The sequence below is a fragment of the Rhineura floridana genome, chromosome 2 (genome assembly GCF_030035675.1).
Source record: "Rhineura floridana isolate rRhiFlo1 chromosome 2, rRhiFlo1.hap2, whole genome shotgun sequence".
Lineage (NCBI taxonomy): Eukaryota > Metazoa > Chordata > Lepidosauria > Squamata > Rhineuridae > Rhineura > Rhineura floridana.
This window is the reverse complement of record NC_084481.1, coordinates 192,833,733-192,853,420: the sequence shown is the minus strand read 5'-3', so window position 1 is coordinate 192,853,420 and position 19,688 is coordinate 192,833,733. Positions and strand designations below refer to the sequence as shown.

Genomic DNA, 19,688 nt, shown 5'->3' with positions numbered 1-19,688 from the left:
TGTCTCTTTACAAAATGAACTAGTATGTGTCCAGTTCAGTTCAATTCAAGTTCATCCAATTGATCCTCAGTAATTAAACCAAACCAGTTCATTCCAAGCACTGGTCTACTTAACGCCTCAGATGACCTCAATGCCTGAGACAACATGAGAACTGTCCAGGGTTCTGGCCTGGTTAGAGGACAAAAGGGTGGCCTGGCATTCCAGTTCTCCTGTGAGCCCCAAGCCTCAGCAGAACAGGATAGTAGGAGTTGAGAGAGACAGCAAAAGCTGTTCAGGTTTTTTCATTGACACTGGGCAACAAGCAGGGATGGTTGGATTAGTCTGTTTCCAGTCTATGTCAGTTTTGCATGTGGTTATTCGTAAGTCTGTTCTGATCTGTTTCTAAATAATCACTGGTTTGTTTTTAATCCACATGGAAATGTGTATCTAAATACCTATTTAAATATGTATTTTCTTTTGAAGTATGCATTTTTCTTCATGTATTTTATTCTGAAGTAGGCATCTTCGTATACATTTTGGTATGTGTTTTGCGCTGAGAGATGCACTGCAAAATTTGGAGAAGTGCAAATTCTGAAGGATAACTGCATTCTAGATTGTATGTTAGCCTAAGAGGTGCAGATCAAGTAAATTCTTGGTGAAATTTGCAAAGAATGAATTCCTCAATCATCCCTAGCAGGAGATTTGCTGGCCAGGATCACCAGTATGGTAATGGGCATGGAGAAAGGCTGGGGACTAAGGAGATTTGGAGGACTGCCATGTTACCAAAGTGGCACAGCCATGACTGACACCTCTCTGGACCTCAGATGCTTCATGAGTGTCAGTGAAGCTTCAGGGATCATGGACAACTTGCAGCACCCTGTTTGGCAGTGCAGCTGATGACAAATTTTACCTGCTGGATCTGCCTTTACTTTTGGGAGAGTACAGGAAGAGGAGACACAAAGTGGCTTTATCCTCTCCCCTCTGTATCAGAGGCCCGGCAAGGAAGATGTGTGCAGCATGGTAGGAGCTTAAGGTCTTGTCATGTCCATTTCACCTCTTCTTATGAATTGGACCCTAGTCCTCAAAAGCTTATTCCATGACAAATGTGTTGGTCTTCAAGGTGTTATGGGATTCTGTTGCTTTTGCTGCAACAGACTAACATGGCTAAACCCATAGAAGTTGTAAAAATACAGCTAATCAAGGAAGCCATGATGAGTAGTAGGTACAAAATTCATATTACTGCCTGGTTTTGTCATGCAGTCCATTGAATGGGTTTGCCAGAAACCAGCTAGGTGATGGGTCTCTAAGACCTCAGTTAGCAGCTTCACATGCTGTCAGCTGGACACAGAAATAATAGGACAAAATTACTTGTCTTGCATTTGATTAATTGTTTTAGTGATTAGATACTGGGTATCTATTCTGAGACAGCAAGTGTTGGATATGAATTTTTAAAATAAATCAATAAACAAATGGAGTGCAATGGAAGTGTTTTTTTTTCCAATTAATTTTTTATTCAAATTTTCAAAACCAAAACAATACAAAAAGAAAAAACACAAATCAATAACTAATACAATAAAAAAAGAAAAATATATATTAAAATATTGACTTCCGATTTGTCGTAGTTCAGCTATAAGTCTATAATATATAACAAGCCTGTCTCTTAATAGATTATAAAATCACCTTCCTCCAGCGGTTATCTTAATTGGTATCAAATCTCATTAACATCATATCATTTTATTCTTCCACAAAAAGTCAAAGAGAAGTTTCCAATCCTTGAGATATATGTCCATCAATTTTTTTTCTAGATAAACATGTCAATTAATCCAACTCATCAAGTCTACTAAGTCCAGTAATTTCAAATCGCTCTTCTTCCATTATCCTTGTTGGTTCCATCTTCCTTCTTCCATCTTTACGCACCCAATAATCTTGCTGTCATAGTCATATAATAAGAGTCTGATAGGAATTTCCTTTATCACAGATATTTCCTTGCCATCAATTCCAAACGTATCACTGAAGTATTGTTGCAAAGCCGCATCTCTGTTCCTCTTTTTTACAGAATACACTAGCACATCTCTTGAAGATTATTCCATTGACACAAAACAGGGATTAATTCTGTTAACTTTCTCCATTTCAAGTTCCATCAAATCCTTCCAGTCCAGGATTTTTTTCGAACCGATAATACCTTTATCTCCAATCTCTTCATCAATTCCTTCAGGGACAGCGCTGAGTTCCAAACCGTAATATTTGTCTCCAGGATCCATCACAGCCAGTAAATCCAAATCTTTTTCCAGGTCCATATTTAATCCAATCTCCATAGTTTGAACCTTGCCTTTAATTTTTCTTTCATCCTTTTTTGGTTTTCCAGATCTATCTTTATTCTCCTTTCTCATAGAATCCTGAATTTCTTTTAGCTCCTGTCTCATTTCGTCAAATTCAATTCTCAACGCTTGTCTATTATTTCTCAGTTCTTGTTTTATTGACTTAATCCCATTCATTATTTTCTGAAACATATCTAAAGATAAAGTCCCTTCTTGTACATCCATGATCTTCTTAATTGTCATTCTTAAAACCAAAGGAACAAAACTCCTTCAATTTTCAATGTCCCAAGCAAAGAGCAGTTTATTTCTTTATCCAGTTACAAAGGAGTTAATCTTTCAAACCAACTGATGTCACACTCTAGACAGCCCTTATCTCTTATATGCCCAGAAGTGCAAAAACAGCTTTAGTTCACAGCGTCCAAATAACTAGTAGCAGAAAGAATGAGCAGATTCGTCAAAAAAAAAAAGACCAGAAAAAATAGTCCCAGACATATATTACACAAAAGTCTTATAAATCAAAAAGATTTTTCTTTTCTCTTCCAATCAGAAACTCCTCATCCGTTGTAATCTTTATAATGCTAATTTCCATGTCAGCTTTTTGCAATAAAAAAAAGATAGGCTGTTTTTATTTTCTTCCCCCTTAGTTCCGTGAGTAAAAGAGAAAGTTTTGACTCACCCAGGTTTTCTTAATTGCTGGTTCTTTGACAAATCTCTTTAGCTGTATAGATAACAAAATAATGAGCGTAGACAGGAGAATGCTTGCCTGTTAGACCGTTTTTCTTTGAAGAAAAAAAAAACGGCTCACTTATTCAGCTGAGCTAGCTAGAAATCCTAGCTCCGTCCGAGCTGCTGGAAGACCTTCTTTCACAGACAATTCTGACGAATTCCAGTCTCCAACAAACACAACAAAGCTGTGTGGGAAATCTCACGTTTCTTCCTTATCTGGAAGAAATTATCCCCAGTCAAAAAAAACCCTTCTGACTGGATTTAAAACGGAAAAAGTTTCATCCAAGACGGGAGCCCGTCTCAGAGGCTGCACAGGCGGAGGGATCCTCCTGGGAAGTCCAATGGAAGTGTTTCTTGACATCCCTTTGCTCAAACTGGGAACCAGCCATATGAATTCCTCTGCAGAATCAACCTCCCATTTCTGTATTGTACAGATCATTAAGTACTAACAACACATTCTACAATTCTGCAGTTAAAGGTATCTAGGCCTGTCCTCTGTTGCCCAACATGATGCTGTGGTCCCTCCTACACTCACAGCTGCAGGCAGATAAAATGCAGCAGCACAGGAAATTTGGTGATTAGAGGAGTACAAATCTGCCTCCTTGGCTTTTGTTGTTTTCCTTGCCGCACATACTAGTTCAGTTTCATTCCATCAGTCAATGAATGAACAACACACCTAAAGGGGTAAAATATTATTTGGAACTGTTAATATTTGTACTCTGCAAGAGGTTCTATAGGAAGTTTTCTATCGATTTATCATCTATAACATTTTTATTTGATTCCTAGGGAAAAGAGGATGGTTTGTAACAAGAGTTAATAACTCACTCAAGGGGCACAACTCTTCCTCCAAGTTGTCTTTCAATATGAAAGATTTCCTTCTGTTACTGAAAAAATGTGATTTTGTGCCATTCATCATAGATTCTAGAATAACTTTCTTGCTAAATTGTTTTTTGGAAGATGTAGTTTCTGAAATTGTATAGCCACAATGAGTTAATGAGCAGATCTTGTTTATACACATATTATGAATTAATTAATTAAATGTATATCCTGCCTTCCTCCCAGAAAGAGCCCAGGGCAGCAAACAAATAAACCACTAAAAACATCTTAGATACAAAACATCTTTAAAAACATCTTAAAAACAAAACATATTTTAAAAAACATCTTTAAAAAAATCTGTACAAACAATTCCAACACAGATGTGGACTGGGTAAGGTCTCTACTTGAAAGGCTGATGGTATTTGTTGTTGTTATGTGCCTTCAAGTCGATTACAACTTATGGCGACCCTATGAATTGGTGACCTCCAATAGCATCTGTCATGAACCACACTGGTTCAAATGTGTTATTGGTGGGTAAGTGGCAACTGTAAAACTAACTGTAAAACATAGCAATATGTCTGAACTAAGGGCAATGAAACAGGCTAGACCACAGCTAGAGCACAAATGGTGAAAGACGTGCTGTGAGGCTGATTGGACACAAGTAAAACATAACCGTGCCTAGTATGTGGCAGTGAGGGCAGTGAAGAAGGGCCACTTCTCTGCCTCCTTCCTGTGGAGCTTTTTTGTATTGTCAGGGGTCTATTAACATCATCTTCAGGAAATGGAGTTTTAGACCCTTAAGCCCACTGTGAGGCACTCTGAGAGTAAAATTGCTCACCTCTGTAGCAGTCTTGATGCCCCATCTACATCTACTGTAGTCCCCAGTGAGGTGTCCAGTGCAATGTCTGCTGCATGTTGCTGCCTATGGCAAAGGGCAAGGTGGTGCCCCTTAACATTTCCTGTATAGAGGCTAGCCAGACTTCAGACTTGAACCCTACTTCAGCACTGATGATGGGACAGTATAGTCCACTGCTCCTGAGGCAGAGGGCTAGCTTTGGGGGCACAGGGCAGGCCACACAGTACATACAGCTCCAACAACTTGTTGCCACCCCCAGCCCACCAGGACCTGCCACCTGAGGTGGCTACATCACTCTGCCTAATGGTAGGGCCCTTAGGGTCTGCTGGGAGGCCACACAGCAAGGGCTCTCCAATTATGTACGGGACAAGGCTGCTATACCTTTAATTGTTGTGCAGAAGGAAACACATCTGGCAAGTGCAGCCTTTGTGGGAGGGCTACAACTCAGCGGAAGATCACATACTTTGCATGCAACAGGTCCAAGGTTCAATCCCAGGCATCTCCAGGGAGGGCTGGGAAATATTTGTGCCTCATACCCTGGAGTCAGTCACTATTGACAATACTAATCTAGATGAACCAATGGTCTGACTTGTTATAAGGCAGCTTCCAGCATTCCCACCACTGCAAAAATCTCATGGAACAAACTGCTACTGCCAAAGATAGATTTATTGTGAAGATGGCAAATCACCCAGCCTACTTCAAGTTTAATTCTTCAGGGGGAAATTATTTTCAAAGAGCAAATATATTACTTAGAACTGTAAACATATGTCACTTCAAAGAGGTCCTATGTCTTTTCTTATTTAGTTATTTTATTTCTTGCTCTCTGCTGGATACCACTCTCATGTTCCCCCTGTAAAGCATTTAGCAAAATTAGTGGATGGAGAAAAGTTTTCAGGCTCTAGAGCTCTAGCTCCATTTTTAGCAAAATGTTAAACGGGTATCTCTGTCCTCATACAAAGAAAAGCTGTTCAGAAAATGAACAGTTTTGAGTGGGAAATGGCTGGGAAACGGCTGAAACACCCCCATCCTCCCCCCCCAATACTTGTCAATCCTCCACTCAACCTGAAGTCACCCACACTTGCTTAACCTGAATCCTCAAGGGCAAGAATTATGGAACTACATGCAAGTATTGCTCTGATCTTTCACAAGCCTCAGAAAAACATACTATGTATTTTTCTGTTTTCTACCAAATACAGTGAGAGATAATGACCTGGGTTGAAGAATCCCTGGTATGTGCCTTCCTCTTCCTGAGATACAGAGGATGGCTGATCTGTATACCATAAAAGGTGACTAACAAAAATGTAATTAAAGAGCATAATAATTTATCCTACAGCAGCCATGCAAGATTTCCCCCTGTTACGTTGCTTCAGATTTTAACAACCTCAGCAGCAAGGAATAATTAGGATTAAGTGAACTAGTCTATGTGAAAACAAAATGAGTCCCCTTACCACATGCCTACTTCATTCACTTCATAGGAGTCAAGGGGGCTTTTGGAACAAATGCAATACACTTCCCCTTTCAGAGTAATATTATTGGTCTTCTCAATTTGCAGAAGTATGGGTGAAAGGATGTCGTGCTTGTAGTGTGAATACATCTCGATGAATGGATATAATGAACATTTATGCAGACATGTTGTCATTGCATGTATGTGTGTGCAAGCATATCTTGAAATTTACTTATTGGTACACCTCATTTTGTTGTTGTTATGTGCTTTCAAGTCGATTATGACTTATGGCAACCCCATGAATCAGTGACCTCCAAGAGCATCTGTCATGAACCACTCTGTTCAGATCTTGTAAGTTCAGGTCTGTGGCTTCCTTTATGGAATCCATCCATCTCTTGTTGAAATTGAAATTGAAACTTTATTTTTACCCCGCCCTTTTTCCAAACTGGAACTCAGGGCGGCTTACAAATAAAACTACGTGTAGTTAAAAACATAGAAAAACATACAATTAAAATGCAATTAAACTATGCACAACCTTAAAACCATAAAAGGCACTTAAAAATCTAAAAACAATTTAAAATAATACAGATAATAATATAAAACATTAAAACAAGCCTTGTAAAGCCCAATCCTAAACACCTTCTATCTCAAAAGCCTGTCGGAATAAAAAAGTCTTTACTTGCCGACGGAAGGATGGCAAGGAGGGGGCCATTCATGCCTCCCTAGGAAGGGAGTTCCAGAACTTAGGAGCAGCCACCGAGAAGGCCCTATCTTGCGTCCCGACCAATCGCACTTGCGAGGGTGTTGGGACTGAGAGAAGGGCCTCTCCTGAAGATCTCAGGGCCCGGGCAGGCTCATATAGGGAGATATGGTCTGACAGATAACCTGGACATGGGCCGTATAGGGCTTTAAAGGTCAAAACCAGCACTTTGAATTGTGACCGGAAACAAACTGGCAGCCAGTGGAGCTGTTGTAACAAGGGAGTTGTATGTTCCCTGTAACCAGCCCCTGTTAATACTCTGGCTGCAGCTCTTTGTACCAGTTTAAGTTTCCGAACAGTCTTCAAAGGCAGCCCCACGTAGAGTGCGTTACAGTAGTCTAAACGGGATGTAACTAAGGCATGCATCACCATAGTCAAATCAGGCATTTCCAGGAACGGGCGCAGCTGGCGCACTAGTCTTAAATGGGCAAAGGCACTCCTGGCCACGGCCAAGACCTGGGCTTCCAAGTTCAGAGCAGAGTCCAGGAGCACACCCAAACTGCAAACCTGTGTCTTCAGGGGGAGTGTAACCCCATCGAGCACAGGCTGAATCCCTATTCCCTGATCTGCCTTTCGAGTGACCAGGAGCACCTCCGTCTTGCCTGGATTTAGTTTCAATTTCTTTGCCCTCATCCAGTCCATCACTGATGCCAGGCACTGGTTCAGGACCAGGACAGCTTCCTTGGCTTTAGGTGGAAAGGAGAAATAGAGTTGGGTGTCATCTGCATACTGATGGCACCGAACCCCAAATCCCCGGACAACCTCTCCCAGCGGTTTCATATAGATGTTAAATAACATGGGGGACAAAACTGAACCCCGAGGGACCCCATAAGTCAATGGCCAAGGGGTCAAACAGGAGTCCCCCAGTACCACCTTCTGAGTTCATCCCTCCGGAAAGGAATGGAGCCATCGTAACACTGTGCCCCCAAGTCCCATCCCAGCAAGGCGGTCCAGAAGGATACCATGGTCAATGGTATCGAAAGCCGCTGAGAGGTCCAGTAGAACTAACAGGGACACACTCCCCCTGTCCAGCTCTCTGCGAAGGTCATCCACCAAGGCGACCAAAGCTGTCTCTGTCCCGTAACCAGGCCTGAAACCAGACTGAAATGGATCCAGATAATCCGTTTCATCCAAGAATCTCTGGAGCTGGGCGGCCACCACATGCTCTATTACCTTGCCCAAAAATGGAATGTTGGAGACTGGCCGATAATTTACCATTATGGAGGGACCCAGGGAGGGCTTTTTCAACAAAGGCTGTACAACTGCCTCTTTTAGGCACAATGGAATTCTGCCTTGTTGTAAAGAGGCATTAACTACTCCCCTCACCCACTTGGCTAGTCCCCCTCTGGCACTTTTAATGAGCCAGGAAGGGCAAGGATCCAGCAGACATGTGGTGGCTCTCACCTCTCCAAGGATCTTGTCCACATCCTCGGGCTGTACAAATTGAAAGGAATCCATTATTATTGGACAAGCAGGAGCCAAAGTTACATCCCCTGAGACTGTATCAATTTTAGCGTCCAAGTCGGAGCGAATCGGAGCGACTTTATCTGCAAAGTGCCGTGCAAATTCTTGACAGCGGGCTGTTGAGTGGTCTATATTACCCTCCTGGGGGCCAGAGTTTTAAAGACCCCTGACCACTTGAAACAGCTCCGCTGGATGGCTCCCAGCAGACGCAATGGTGGCAGAAAAGAAAAGTTTCTTCTTAGCCCGCACTGCCACGGAGTAGGCCTTCAGATAGGCTCTAGCCCGTGTTCGGTCAGACTCGCACCGAGTCTTCCGCCAACATCGCTCTAGTCCCCGTCTTATTCATTTCATCACCGCCAGCTCCCTGGTAAACCAGGGAGCTGGTTTGGCTCCACTCCGTAAGAGGGGACGCTCAGGAGCAATCGTGTCCACCGCCCTGGTCATTTCCCCATTCCAGAGGTCAACCAGGGCTTCGACAGAATCACCTGCCGTGGTGACAGGAAAATCCCCAAGAGCCATCAGGAAACCATCCGGATCCATCAGCCTCCTGGGGCGGACCATCCTAATCGGTCCCCCACCCCTGCAGAGGTTCTGAGTCCCAGTGAGTCTAAACCCAACCAGGTAGTGATCTGTCCATGACAACGGAACTATAGAAAGTTCCTCCACACCAAGATCACCATCATCCCATCCAACACAGAAAACAAGGTCCAAAGTGTGAGCAGCGACATGAGCAGAGCTTGGAAAAGTTAATTTTTGAACTACTACTCCCATCAGCCCAATCCAGTGGCCATGCTGGCTGGGGCTGATGGGAGCTGTAGTTTAAAAAAGTAACTTTTCCAAGCTCTGGACATGAGTGGGGCCAGATAATACTTGGGACAGACCCATGGTTGCCATGGAGGCCATGAAATCCTGAGCCACTCCTGACAGAGCAGTCTCGGCATGGATGTTGAAGTCACCCAATACCACAAGCCAAGGGGACTCCAACACCAACCCCAAGACTACCCCAGCTAGCTCAGGAAGGGAGACTGTTGAGCAGTGGGGTGGGCGGTACACCAACAGAATCCCTATTCTGTCCTGGCCACCCACCTTCAAATATACACATTCGAACCCCGAAGACTGTGGGAGAGGGCACCTGGTCAGAGGGATGGCATCATGATAGACTACTGCAACTCCACCTCCCTGTCCCCCCGGTCTTGCCTGCTGCTGCACAGAGATTAAGCCCCCCAGCTTCATCCAACCAGGTCTCCGTGATACAAGCCAGGTCGGCGTGCTCATCCACGATCAAATCCTGAATGGTCATCGTTTTGCCATTCACTGACCTGGCATTCACAAGCAGCATTTTCAACCCGGGGGAGCTGACACCGCGGCTATCCAGATTATTTGAATGGGGAGACAGTTTGGGGGCAACCAACACCCTGTTGCACTTCCATCTCCCCCGATGACATAATTGCCTCCCCACTCCATATCTCCCTCTGCCCTCCACAACATTAATGGCAGCCCCTTGGTTCCCATGCAGACATTCTAAATGAAACGAGTGCAGAAGATCTAATAATCTGCTGCCTTGCTTATTCATTACTAGATCTGAAGAAACTCTATCATTCCATGAGAAATGAGGACTTGGGCCATGACTTGGAGAAACCCAAAGGTCCAACCCAGCACTTCCCAGTATGGCATTAAAATCCCCACACAGTATCAGCCTGGCATAGGGAAATTGTTGCTCTAGTTGTAATAGAGCATCGGCAAGAAGATTCCAGATGCAACCGGTGCCCACCGACTTAGCTAAGTTGGGTGGTATGTAAACGTTTACAATAATAAGTGACCCTGTGTGAGACCCCTCTAATCTCACCGCCAAAAAGTTTTGGGCACTGGTTAAATTAATAGAGTGAACTTTAACTGGAAGGTTCATGGAAATGGAGATGCTAAGACCCCCGCTGCCGCGGCCTTTGGTGTTAGTCCTAATGGCAGGAGAGGAGAAGGTTTTAAAGCCGTTAATACACAGAGAGTTAGCTTGGGTTAACCAGGTTTCTTGTAGGCATACAATCTTGAATTTATGAAAAAAGGAATCTAGGTCCATGTCCGGGGGTTTGTTGGTCCAGCCCATGATATTCCAGGACAAGAGCAGTAATTGTCAGTCAGGAGTAATAACATCCAGATCCTTTGCAAAAGAGATACATCCATTTGCTAAAAGATGTTTAGGGATAGAAGTCGAGGTGGGATGCTCGTCTCTCACTAAGGATTGTGTACTGGCGTAAGTGTTGGAGTTTCCCTCCGCCTCATTCACCACCTCAGGCAGGGACAGATTCAACATACTAGGGATCTTTGCTTCCACTAGCAAGGATGGGGCAGTAAAAATGGCTCCTGTGGGAATTATAGCTCTATCTGGGAGAGCCGTATCAAATGCCACCGGGAACGCCTGCTCCACGAGCTAGAGGGAGCACCAGCTGACCAAGCGTCAAGGCCCCAGCTGATGAAGCGTCAAGGCGAGTTCGGCAGCAGGGCGAGGAGGCCAGGGGCCCCCACTCTGCCCTTCTGTTCCCTGACCTCAACTAAACCACAGTCTCCAACCTATTGACGTAATAAACCTTAAACAAAACTATGCAGGTAAGAAGCCAGCAGGTGTGTGGGGGCTTTCCAGTGTTTTGCACAGCCTGCAGCATGTACGACTATCTGCCTGTTGGACAGAAGTCGTGGGTGTGCTCTCGGTGCAATGAGCTCCTGGCTCTCCGGGAACGACTTCATTTCCTTGAGGCCAAGGTGGCAGACCTGGAAAAGCTGAGAGAGGCAGAGAGGTGTGTGGAGGAGGCCTTCAGGGACGTTATAGCTGTGTCCCACTCCAGCGATGATAGCTCTCCTATCATGGAGAACGATGGTCTCGGGGAAGGAGAGCATCCAGTTGAGGAAGAGGGAAACGATCCCTTAGAAGGGACCCATTCCTTGGGGGATGAGCAGCTATCCTCTCGTGCCGAGGATATATCTCCAGGGGGTGGAGGGATCCTTGTAGTGGGTGATTCGATCATTAGGAACATAGACAGTGGGGGGGGTGATGGGCATGTAGACCGCAAGGTGTTTTGCCTGCCTGGTGCAAAGGTTGCGGATATCGCCTGTCGTTTAGATAGTTTGGTAGACAGTGCTGGGGAGGAGTCAGTGGTCGTGGTGCACGTTGGCATCAACGACATGGGGAAATGCAGCCGTGAGGTCCTGGAAGCAAAATTTAGGTTGCTAGGTAGGATGCTGAAAGCCAGGACCTCCAAGGTGGCTTTCTCTGAAATGCTACCGGTTCCACGCGCAGGATCAGCCAGACAGGCCCAGCTTTGCAGTCTCAATGCGTGGATGAGACGATGGTGTCGGGTGGAAGGGTTTAGATTTGTTAGGCACTGGGGAACATTTTGGGACAAGCCGGGCCTGTACAAAAGGGACGGGCTCCACTTGAACCAGAATGGAACCAGACTGCTGGCACTTAAAATTAAAAAGGTAGCAGAGCAGCTTTTAAACTGACTGAGGGGGGAAACCCAACAGGAGCTGAGAAAGGTCCGGTTCGGAATAAACCTCCCCCCTGGGATAAAAACCAAAGAAATGATGAAATTTTAAAAGGGGTAGGCCTAGAAGTAGGCATTGTGAGAGCAGGGGCACAGGATATAAATTCAGAAGAGCAAAATTACCACAGGCCAAACCACAAGTGCCAAAGACACTTGAAGAGAGACACTGCTTACAAGTGCCTGTACGCTAATGCTAGGAGCCTCCGAACGAAGATGGGAGAACTGGAGTGCTTGGTCTTAGAGGAGAGCATTGATATAGTGAGCATAACGGAGACCTGGTGGAATGGAGAAAACCAGTGGGATACGGTTATCCCTGGATATAAACTTTATCGGAAGGACAGGGAAGGACGTATTGGTGGCGGAGTCGCTCTATACGTGAAAGAAGGCATTGAATCCAGCAAGCTCGAAACCCCAAAAGAGGCGGACTCCTCCACAGAATCGTTGTGGGTGGTGATACCATGCCCCAGAAGGGACGTAATACTGGGAACGATCTATCGTCCCCCTGATGAAAATGCTCAGGGAGACCTGGAGATGAGATATGAAATTGAGGAAGCATCCAAACTAGGAAATGTGGTAGTAATGGGTGACTTCAACTACCCGGACATAGACTGGCCGCATATGTGTTCCAGTCATGACAAAGAAGCAAAGTTTCTAGATATTCTAAATGACAATCCCCTAGACCAGTTGGTCATGGAACCGACCAGAGGGACGGCAACCCTGGACTTAATCCTCAGTGGGGACCGGGACCTGGTGCGAGATGTAAGTGTTGTTGAACCGATTGGGAGCAGTGACCACAGTGCTATTAAATTAAACATACATGTAAATGGCCAATTGCCAAGAAAATCCAACACGGTCACATTTGACTTCAAAAGAGGAAACTTCACAAAAATGAGGGGATTGGTAAAAAGAAAGCTGAAAAACAAAGTCCAGAGGGTCACATTACTCGAAAATGCTTGGAAGTTGTTTAAAAACACTATATTAGAAGCTCAACTGGAGTGCATACCGCAGATCAGAAAAGGTACCGCCAGGGCCAAGAAGATGCCAGCATGGTTAACGAGCAAAGTCAAGGAAGCTCTTCCTTCAGAAAAGGTACCGCCAGGGCCAAGAAGATGCCAGCATGGTTAACGAGCAAAGTCAAGGAAGCTCTTCCTTCAGAAAATGGAAGTCTTGTCCGAATGAAGAAAATAAAAAAGAACACAAACTCTGGCAAAAGAAATGCAAGAAGACAATAAGGGATGCTAAAAAAGAATTTGAGGAGCACATTGCTAAGAACATAAAAACCAACAACAAAAAATTCTATAAATACATTCAAAGCAGGAGACCATCTAGGGAGGCGATTGGACCCTTGGATGATAAGGGAGTCAAAGGTGTACTAAAGAACGATAAGGAGATTGCAGACAAGCTAAATGAATTCTTTGCATCTGTCTTCACAGTGGAAGATATAGGGCAGATCCCTGAACCTGAACTAACATTTGCAGGAAGGGATTCTGAGGAACTGAGACAAATAGTGGTAACAAGAGAGGAAGTTCTAGGCTTAATGGACAATATAAAAACTGACAAATCACCGGGCCCAGATGGCATCCACCCGAGAGTTCTCAAAGAACTCAAATGTGAAATTGCTGATCTGCTAACTAAAATATGTAACTTGTCCCTCGGGTCCTCCTCCGTGCCTGACGACTGGAAAGTGGCAAATGTAACGCCAATCTTCAAAAAGGGATCCAGAGGGGATCCCGGAAATTACAGGCCAGTTAGCTTAACTTCTGTCCCTGGAAAACTGGTAGAAAGTATTATTAAAGCTAGATTAACTAAGCACATAGAAGAACAAGCCTTGCTGAAGCAGAGCCAGCATGGCTTCTGCAAGGGAAAGTCCTGTCTCAGTAACCTATTAGAATTCTTTGAGAGTGTCAACAAGCATATAGATAGAGGTGATCCAGTGGACATAGTGTACTTAGACTTTCAAAAAGCGTTTGACAAGGTACCTCACCAAAGACTTCTGAGGAAGCTTAGCAGTCATGGAATAAGAGGAGAGGTCCTCTTGTGGATAAAGAATTGGTTAAAAAGCAGAAAGCAGAGAGTAGGAATAAACGGACAGTTCTCCCAATGGAGGGCTGTAGAAAGTGGAGTCCCTCAAGGATCGGTATTGGGACCTGTACTTTTCAACTTGTTCATTAATGACCTAGAATTAGGAGTGAGCAGTGAAGTGGCCAAGTTTGCTGACGACACTAAATTGTTCAGGGTTGTTAAAACAAAAAGGGATTGTGAAGAGCTCCAAAAAGATCTCTCCAAACTGAGTGAATGGGCGGAAAAATGGCAAATCAATTCAATATAAACAAGTGTAAAATTATGCATATTGGAGCAAAAAATCTTAATTTCACATATACGCTCATGGGGTCTGAACTGGCGGTGACCGACCAAGAGGGACCTCAGGGTTGTAGTGGACAGCATGATGAAAATGTCGACCCAGTGTGCGACAGCTGTGAAAAAGGCAAATTCCATGCTAGCGATAATTAGGAAAGGTATTGAAAATAAAACAGCTGATATCATAATGCCGTTGTATAAATCTATGGTGCGGCCGCATTTGGAATACTGTGTACAGTTCTGGTTGCCTCATCTCAAAAAGGATATTCTAGAGTTGGAAAAGGTTCAGAAGAGAGCAACCAGAATGATCAAGGGGATGGAGCGGCTCCCTTACGAGGAAAGGTTGCAGCATTTGGGGCTTTTTAGTTTAGAGAAAAGGCGGGTCAGAGGAGACATGATAGAAGTGTATAAAATTATGCATGACATTGAGAAAGTGGATAGAGAAAAGTTCTTCTCCCTCTCTCATAATACTAGAACTCGTGGACATTCAAAGAAGCTGAATGTTGGAAGATTCAGGACAGACAAAAGGAAGTACTTCTTTACTCAGCACATAGTTAAACTATGGAATTTGCTCCCACAAGATGCAGTAATGGCCACCAGCTTGGACGGCTTTAAAAGAAGATTAGACAAATTCATGGAGGACAGGGCTATCAATGGCTACTAGCCGTGATGGCTGTGCTGTGCCACCCTAGTCAGAGGCAGCATGCTTCTGAAAACCAGTTGACGGAAGCCTCAGGAGGGGAGAGTGTTCTTGCACTCGGGTCCTGCTTGTGGGCTTCCCCCAGGCACCTGGTTGGCCACTGTGAGAACAGGATGCTGGACTAGATGGGCCACTGGCCTGATCCAGCAGGCTCTTCTTATGTTCTTATGTTCTTATGAAGCTGTTGTTAAACCGCAGGGTAGATGAAATATCAGGGAATGTTTTTGCACTTGCCTCATGTTGTTGAAGGGGGTCCATTAAAATCGGCTCACTATATTTCAATTGTATGACGTCACCCATTATATTCTCCTGTAGTGTGGACACGGCTCCCTTCTTGGGGGCTTTCGCGTCTGACTCCCCTCCAGCACATGGCTCGCCAGATTGAGAATCCAGATGATAGCTATGGACCTTTACCAGCTGCTCTGTTAGTTGGTCCAATCTGTGCAGTATTTCAGAGCGGTCTTCTGGCGTGAGTGCTCCAAAAGAATATAAGAGTGCTTGATCCTCCTTGTTGAGAGAGTCATGGGCCCCTTCAGCAACTTGGGATATAGTTTGTAGCGAAGGGGATGCATTCTCTTCATCTGATGTTAGCCGTCCCCTCCTCGGGCTCACTTCCGGAACTTCTAAGTCGATAAGCAAGCCTCGTTTCGACCAAGGATTTTCTTGATGACAGTGTGGATGGGGCCAGAGATTTGGAAATAAAGGTTCCTGCGTGGCCCAATTTTCGAAAAGCCGCACAGGAGTCATGTTCAATTTAGCCAATTGATCTTTTGCAGACAGGATTTGAGTCACTAGGTGAGATGAGAAGAAGGTAACCACAGCTCATGCTCTAGAGTCATTATGGTATAAATACTCCACTGAAGCTATATCCTGGGGCTCGAGCTGCAACAAAAGAGTGTCCTTTAATGTTTCCACTAGATGGTGTTTGTGAGAGATTTGTGCAACTATCCGCTTGGGTTTGGGATAATTTACAAGGACTATTTTGCAGCGGTTCAGAGTTAATTTCCAGCTTGAGTTCTTAGTACTGGCATCCGGATACTGGTTGATCTTTTCCTTCCATAAGACCTCTTGCCACGGATCTTGTCTAAGAGCAAGAGGGTCCGGTATACATACAGGGAGGGCGGATGCCGGAATCAAAGAAGGGTCAGCGGAGCAATGATTAGAGTCAGATTCCCTCTGAACTGGAGGGCAGCTCTTACTCGAATTCTGGGGGGGGGGACTCCCTTTTCTTCTTATCCCCTGCCGGGTCTTTACCCAGAAGATCAAATAATTTCCTAAAGTTCATTTTGTTACCTCAAGCTGGCTTCTGGTTTTTCAGGTTTTTGCTCTTTTTTTTGTTATCGAGATGCCTCCTTCTTGTTCGACAGGGCCTGGTTCGCAAAGTGGCCGGTTTAATCTCTGTTGCGAAAGATGGAATGGTTTGCTTCAGCGACTGAGGTGTTACGACTGAGTGAGTCGGGGCGACAGGCTTCTGCTGTAATTTAACTAGAGTTGTTAGTAGATGGTTAGACTCACTCAGGAAGTTTTTGACACGGTCCAGCTCTGTTGTCAGCGTGAGCAGTCCGCCTGTCATTAATGTCACCGCATCATAGGAAGCAGGTTGAGTTAGTGAGCTATAGGGCTCAAAGGGAGGGCTGGACAGTTTAGTTGTAATCACGCCCTTATCTGGCAATGTGAGCTGCAGCATGGAAACGGCAGAAAAAGGTCTTGAGTCCTCAGGAGGATCCTGAGATAATGCACTAGAAGAAGAAGCCTCAATCTGTGCCTTAGTAGCAATTTGCAGCTTATCCAATGAAGTAGTTTTATGCAGATCAGCAGGCAGGTGCATTGTCTCTTTAAGTTCTTGAGCCTCGGCCTGCGCTATCTCAGCAGCCAAACTCAAGGCCGAGGTTTCCCCCGCATTCCACTGTATGTTGTCTTTAGAGGTAAAAGACCAGTCCAAGGAGGGGGGGAGAGTCGGTGTAGTAGATGTTGTTTGTGAAGAGCCATGAAAAAAGTGTGATTTGCAATTGGCCCCCTTCAAGCTTTAAACGCTTACCTGACTTTGAATGCGATGGAGAAACTGGGGCCGGCCCTCCCCTCCTCTTAGGCATTCTTCCCTTACAAAACAAGCTCATAAACGGTGGGGTACTCCCTGCTCTTTCCTGGCCTTTCTTGTCAGGACCATTTATGCCTCTGTTGTACAGGTAAGCAGTCTTAATAGTCACTGTTATTGATAGTAATTAAGTGCCACCTGGGGAGGGGAGAGAGGCTTCAGACTTACAGTTAATAGCTCATGTTGATGAGCATTCTCAGTCCGGTGCTTCAGAAAGGCCAATGAGATAGTATATCCAGCCGTTTCGGAAGAGAAATAAAACTCACAGTCATCCCTTCTCATGGGAAAGTAGAGTAAGATAAGATAAAAAGGTAAACTAAAATGCAACCATGGAGGTCTGTTAATAATGTTGCTAATGTTTGATCAGGGAGTGAGCGAAGACACACACGTCCTCCACCTTAGGCAGCCATCTTCCTCATTCCCTGTTTGGCCTTCCTCTTTTTCTACTCCCTTGTTTTTCCCAGCAGTATTGTCTTTTCTAGTGAATCATGTCTTCTCATTATGTGCCCAAAATATGATAACCTCAGTTTCATCATTTTAGCTGCTAGTGATAGTTCTGGTTTAATTTGTTCTAACACCCAATTATTTGTCTTTTTTTGCAGTCCATGGTATGCACATAGCTCTCTTCCAACACATTTCAAATGAGTTGATTTTTCTCTTATCTGCTTTTTTCACTGTCTCACACCCATACATAGAGATCAGGAATACCATGGTCTGAATGATCCTGACTTTAGTGTTCAGTGATACATCTTTGAATTTGGGGACCTTTTATAGTTCTCTCATAGCTGCCCTCCCCAGTCCTAGCCTTCTTCTAATTTCTTGACTATTGTCTCCATTTTGGTTAATGACTGTGCCAAGGTATTGATAATCCTTGACAAGTTCAATGTCCTCATTGTCAACTTTAAAGTTACATAAATCATCTGTTGTCATCACTTTAGCCTTCTTGATGTTCAGCTGTAAGCTTTCCTCTTTAACTTTCATCAGCATCAGTTTCAAATCACGACTGGTTTCTGCTAGTAGTATGGTATCGTCTGCATATCTTAAATTATTGATATTTCTCCCACCAATTTTCACACCTCCTTCATCTTGGTCCAATCCCGCTTTCCATATGATATGTTCTGTGTATAGATTAAACAAATAGGATGATAAAATACACCCCTGTCTCACATCCTTTCTGATTGGGAACCAATCAGTTTCTCCATATTCTGTCCTTACAGTAGCCTCTTGTCTAGAGTATAGGTTGCGCATCAGAACAATCAGATGCTGTGGCACCCACATTTCTTTTAAAGCAATCCATAGTTTTTCATGATCTACACAATCAAAGGCTTTGCTGTAATCCATAAAGCACAAGGTGATTTACTTCTGAAATTCCTTGCTCCATTCCATTATCCAACGTATGTTTGCAATATGATCTCCGGTGCCTCTTCCCTTTCTAAATCCCGCTTGGACATCTGGCATTTCTCGTTCCATATATGGTAAGAGCCTTTGTTGTAGAATCTCGAGCATTACTTTACTTGCATGGGATATTAAGGCATAGTTCAATAATTACTGCATTCCCTGGGATCCCCTTTCTTTGGAATTGGAAAGTATATTGAACACTTCCAGTCTGTGGACCATTGTTTAGTTTTCCATATTTGTTGACAATTTTTTGTCAAAATTTGGAAAGATTCAGTCACAGTAGCTTGTAGCAACTCTGTTGGTATGCCATCTGTGCCTAGTGATTTGTTTCTTCTAAGTATTTTAAGAGCAGCTTTCACCTCACATTCTAAAATTACTGGTTCTTCATCATATGGTTCCTCCATCATTGAATCTGTCATCCTTACATCTCCTTTATAGAGTTCTTCAGTGTATCGCTTCCATCTTCATTTTATCTCGGTCAGTCAATGTGTTCCCTTGTTGATTATTCAACATCCCTACTCTTGGTTTAAATTTCCCTTTCATATCTCTAATCTTTTGGAATAGGGCTCCTGCTCTACTCTTTTTGTTGTCCTTTTCTATTTCTATACAGTAACTATTGTAATAGTTCTCTTTGTCCCTATGTACTAGTCGCTGTATTATTGCATTTAGGGTTCTAGCTGTGTTTCTATCTCCTTTTGCTTTTGCTTTCCTTCTCTCTTTAACCATTTTAAGAATTTTGTCAGTCCCCATTCAGGTTTTTCTCTCTTTTTAACTAGAGGTATCGTCTTTTTGCATTCTTCCCTGATAATGTCTCTGACTTCAGTCCACACTTCTTCTGGTTCTCTGTCAGCTAAGTTTAAAGCCTCAAATCTGTTCCTTATTTGATCTTTATATTCTTCTGGGATGTTATTTAAATTGTATTTTGGCATTATGATTGCTTTGTTCTTCTTCTTTAGCTTTACTTTGATTTTCGATATTACCAGTTCATGATCTGTACTGCAGTCTGCTCCTGGTCTTGTTTTCGCAGAAAGTGTGGAACTTTTCCATCTTCTGCTACCAATTATATAATCAATTTGATTCCTGTATTGACCATTTGGTGATGTCCATGTGTACAATTGTCTTTTCGGTTGCTCAAAAAATGTGTTCGCAAGAAACATTATTGGGTTCACGGAATTCAATAAGTTTTTTTCCTGCTTCATTTCTGTCTCCTAAGCCCCATTTCCCCACAATTCCTAGTT

At 43.8% G+C, this 19,688-nt stretch overlaps 1 protein-coding gene across 9 annotated transcripts in view; it reads right to left on the bottom strand.

The window, feature by feature from the left end:
- Positions 1–19,688, bottom strand: part of ESRRB (estrogen related receptor beta) — a 258,747-nt gene that overhangs the window by 52,423 nt on the left and 186,636 nt on the right. The window contains exon 1 of one of the 9 annotated variants that reach the window (XM_061611815.1): positions 17,221–17,448. The exons of 7 other annotated variants lie outside the window; for them this stretch is intronic. Coding sequence is in view for 1 of the 2 variants with exons in the window: in XM_061611812.1 (XP_061467796.1) it covers positions 16,996–17,074 (79 nt within the window). In the remaining variant the exon portion in view is untranslated. Of the gene's footprint in view, positions 1–16,995; positions 17,153–17,220; positions 17,449–19,688 lie in introns of those variants that run through there. One more of the 9 variants, XM_061611812.1, reaches the window with a different exon arrangement.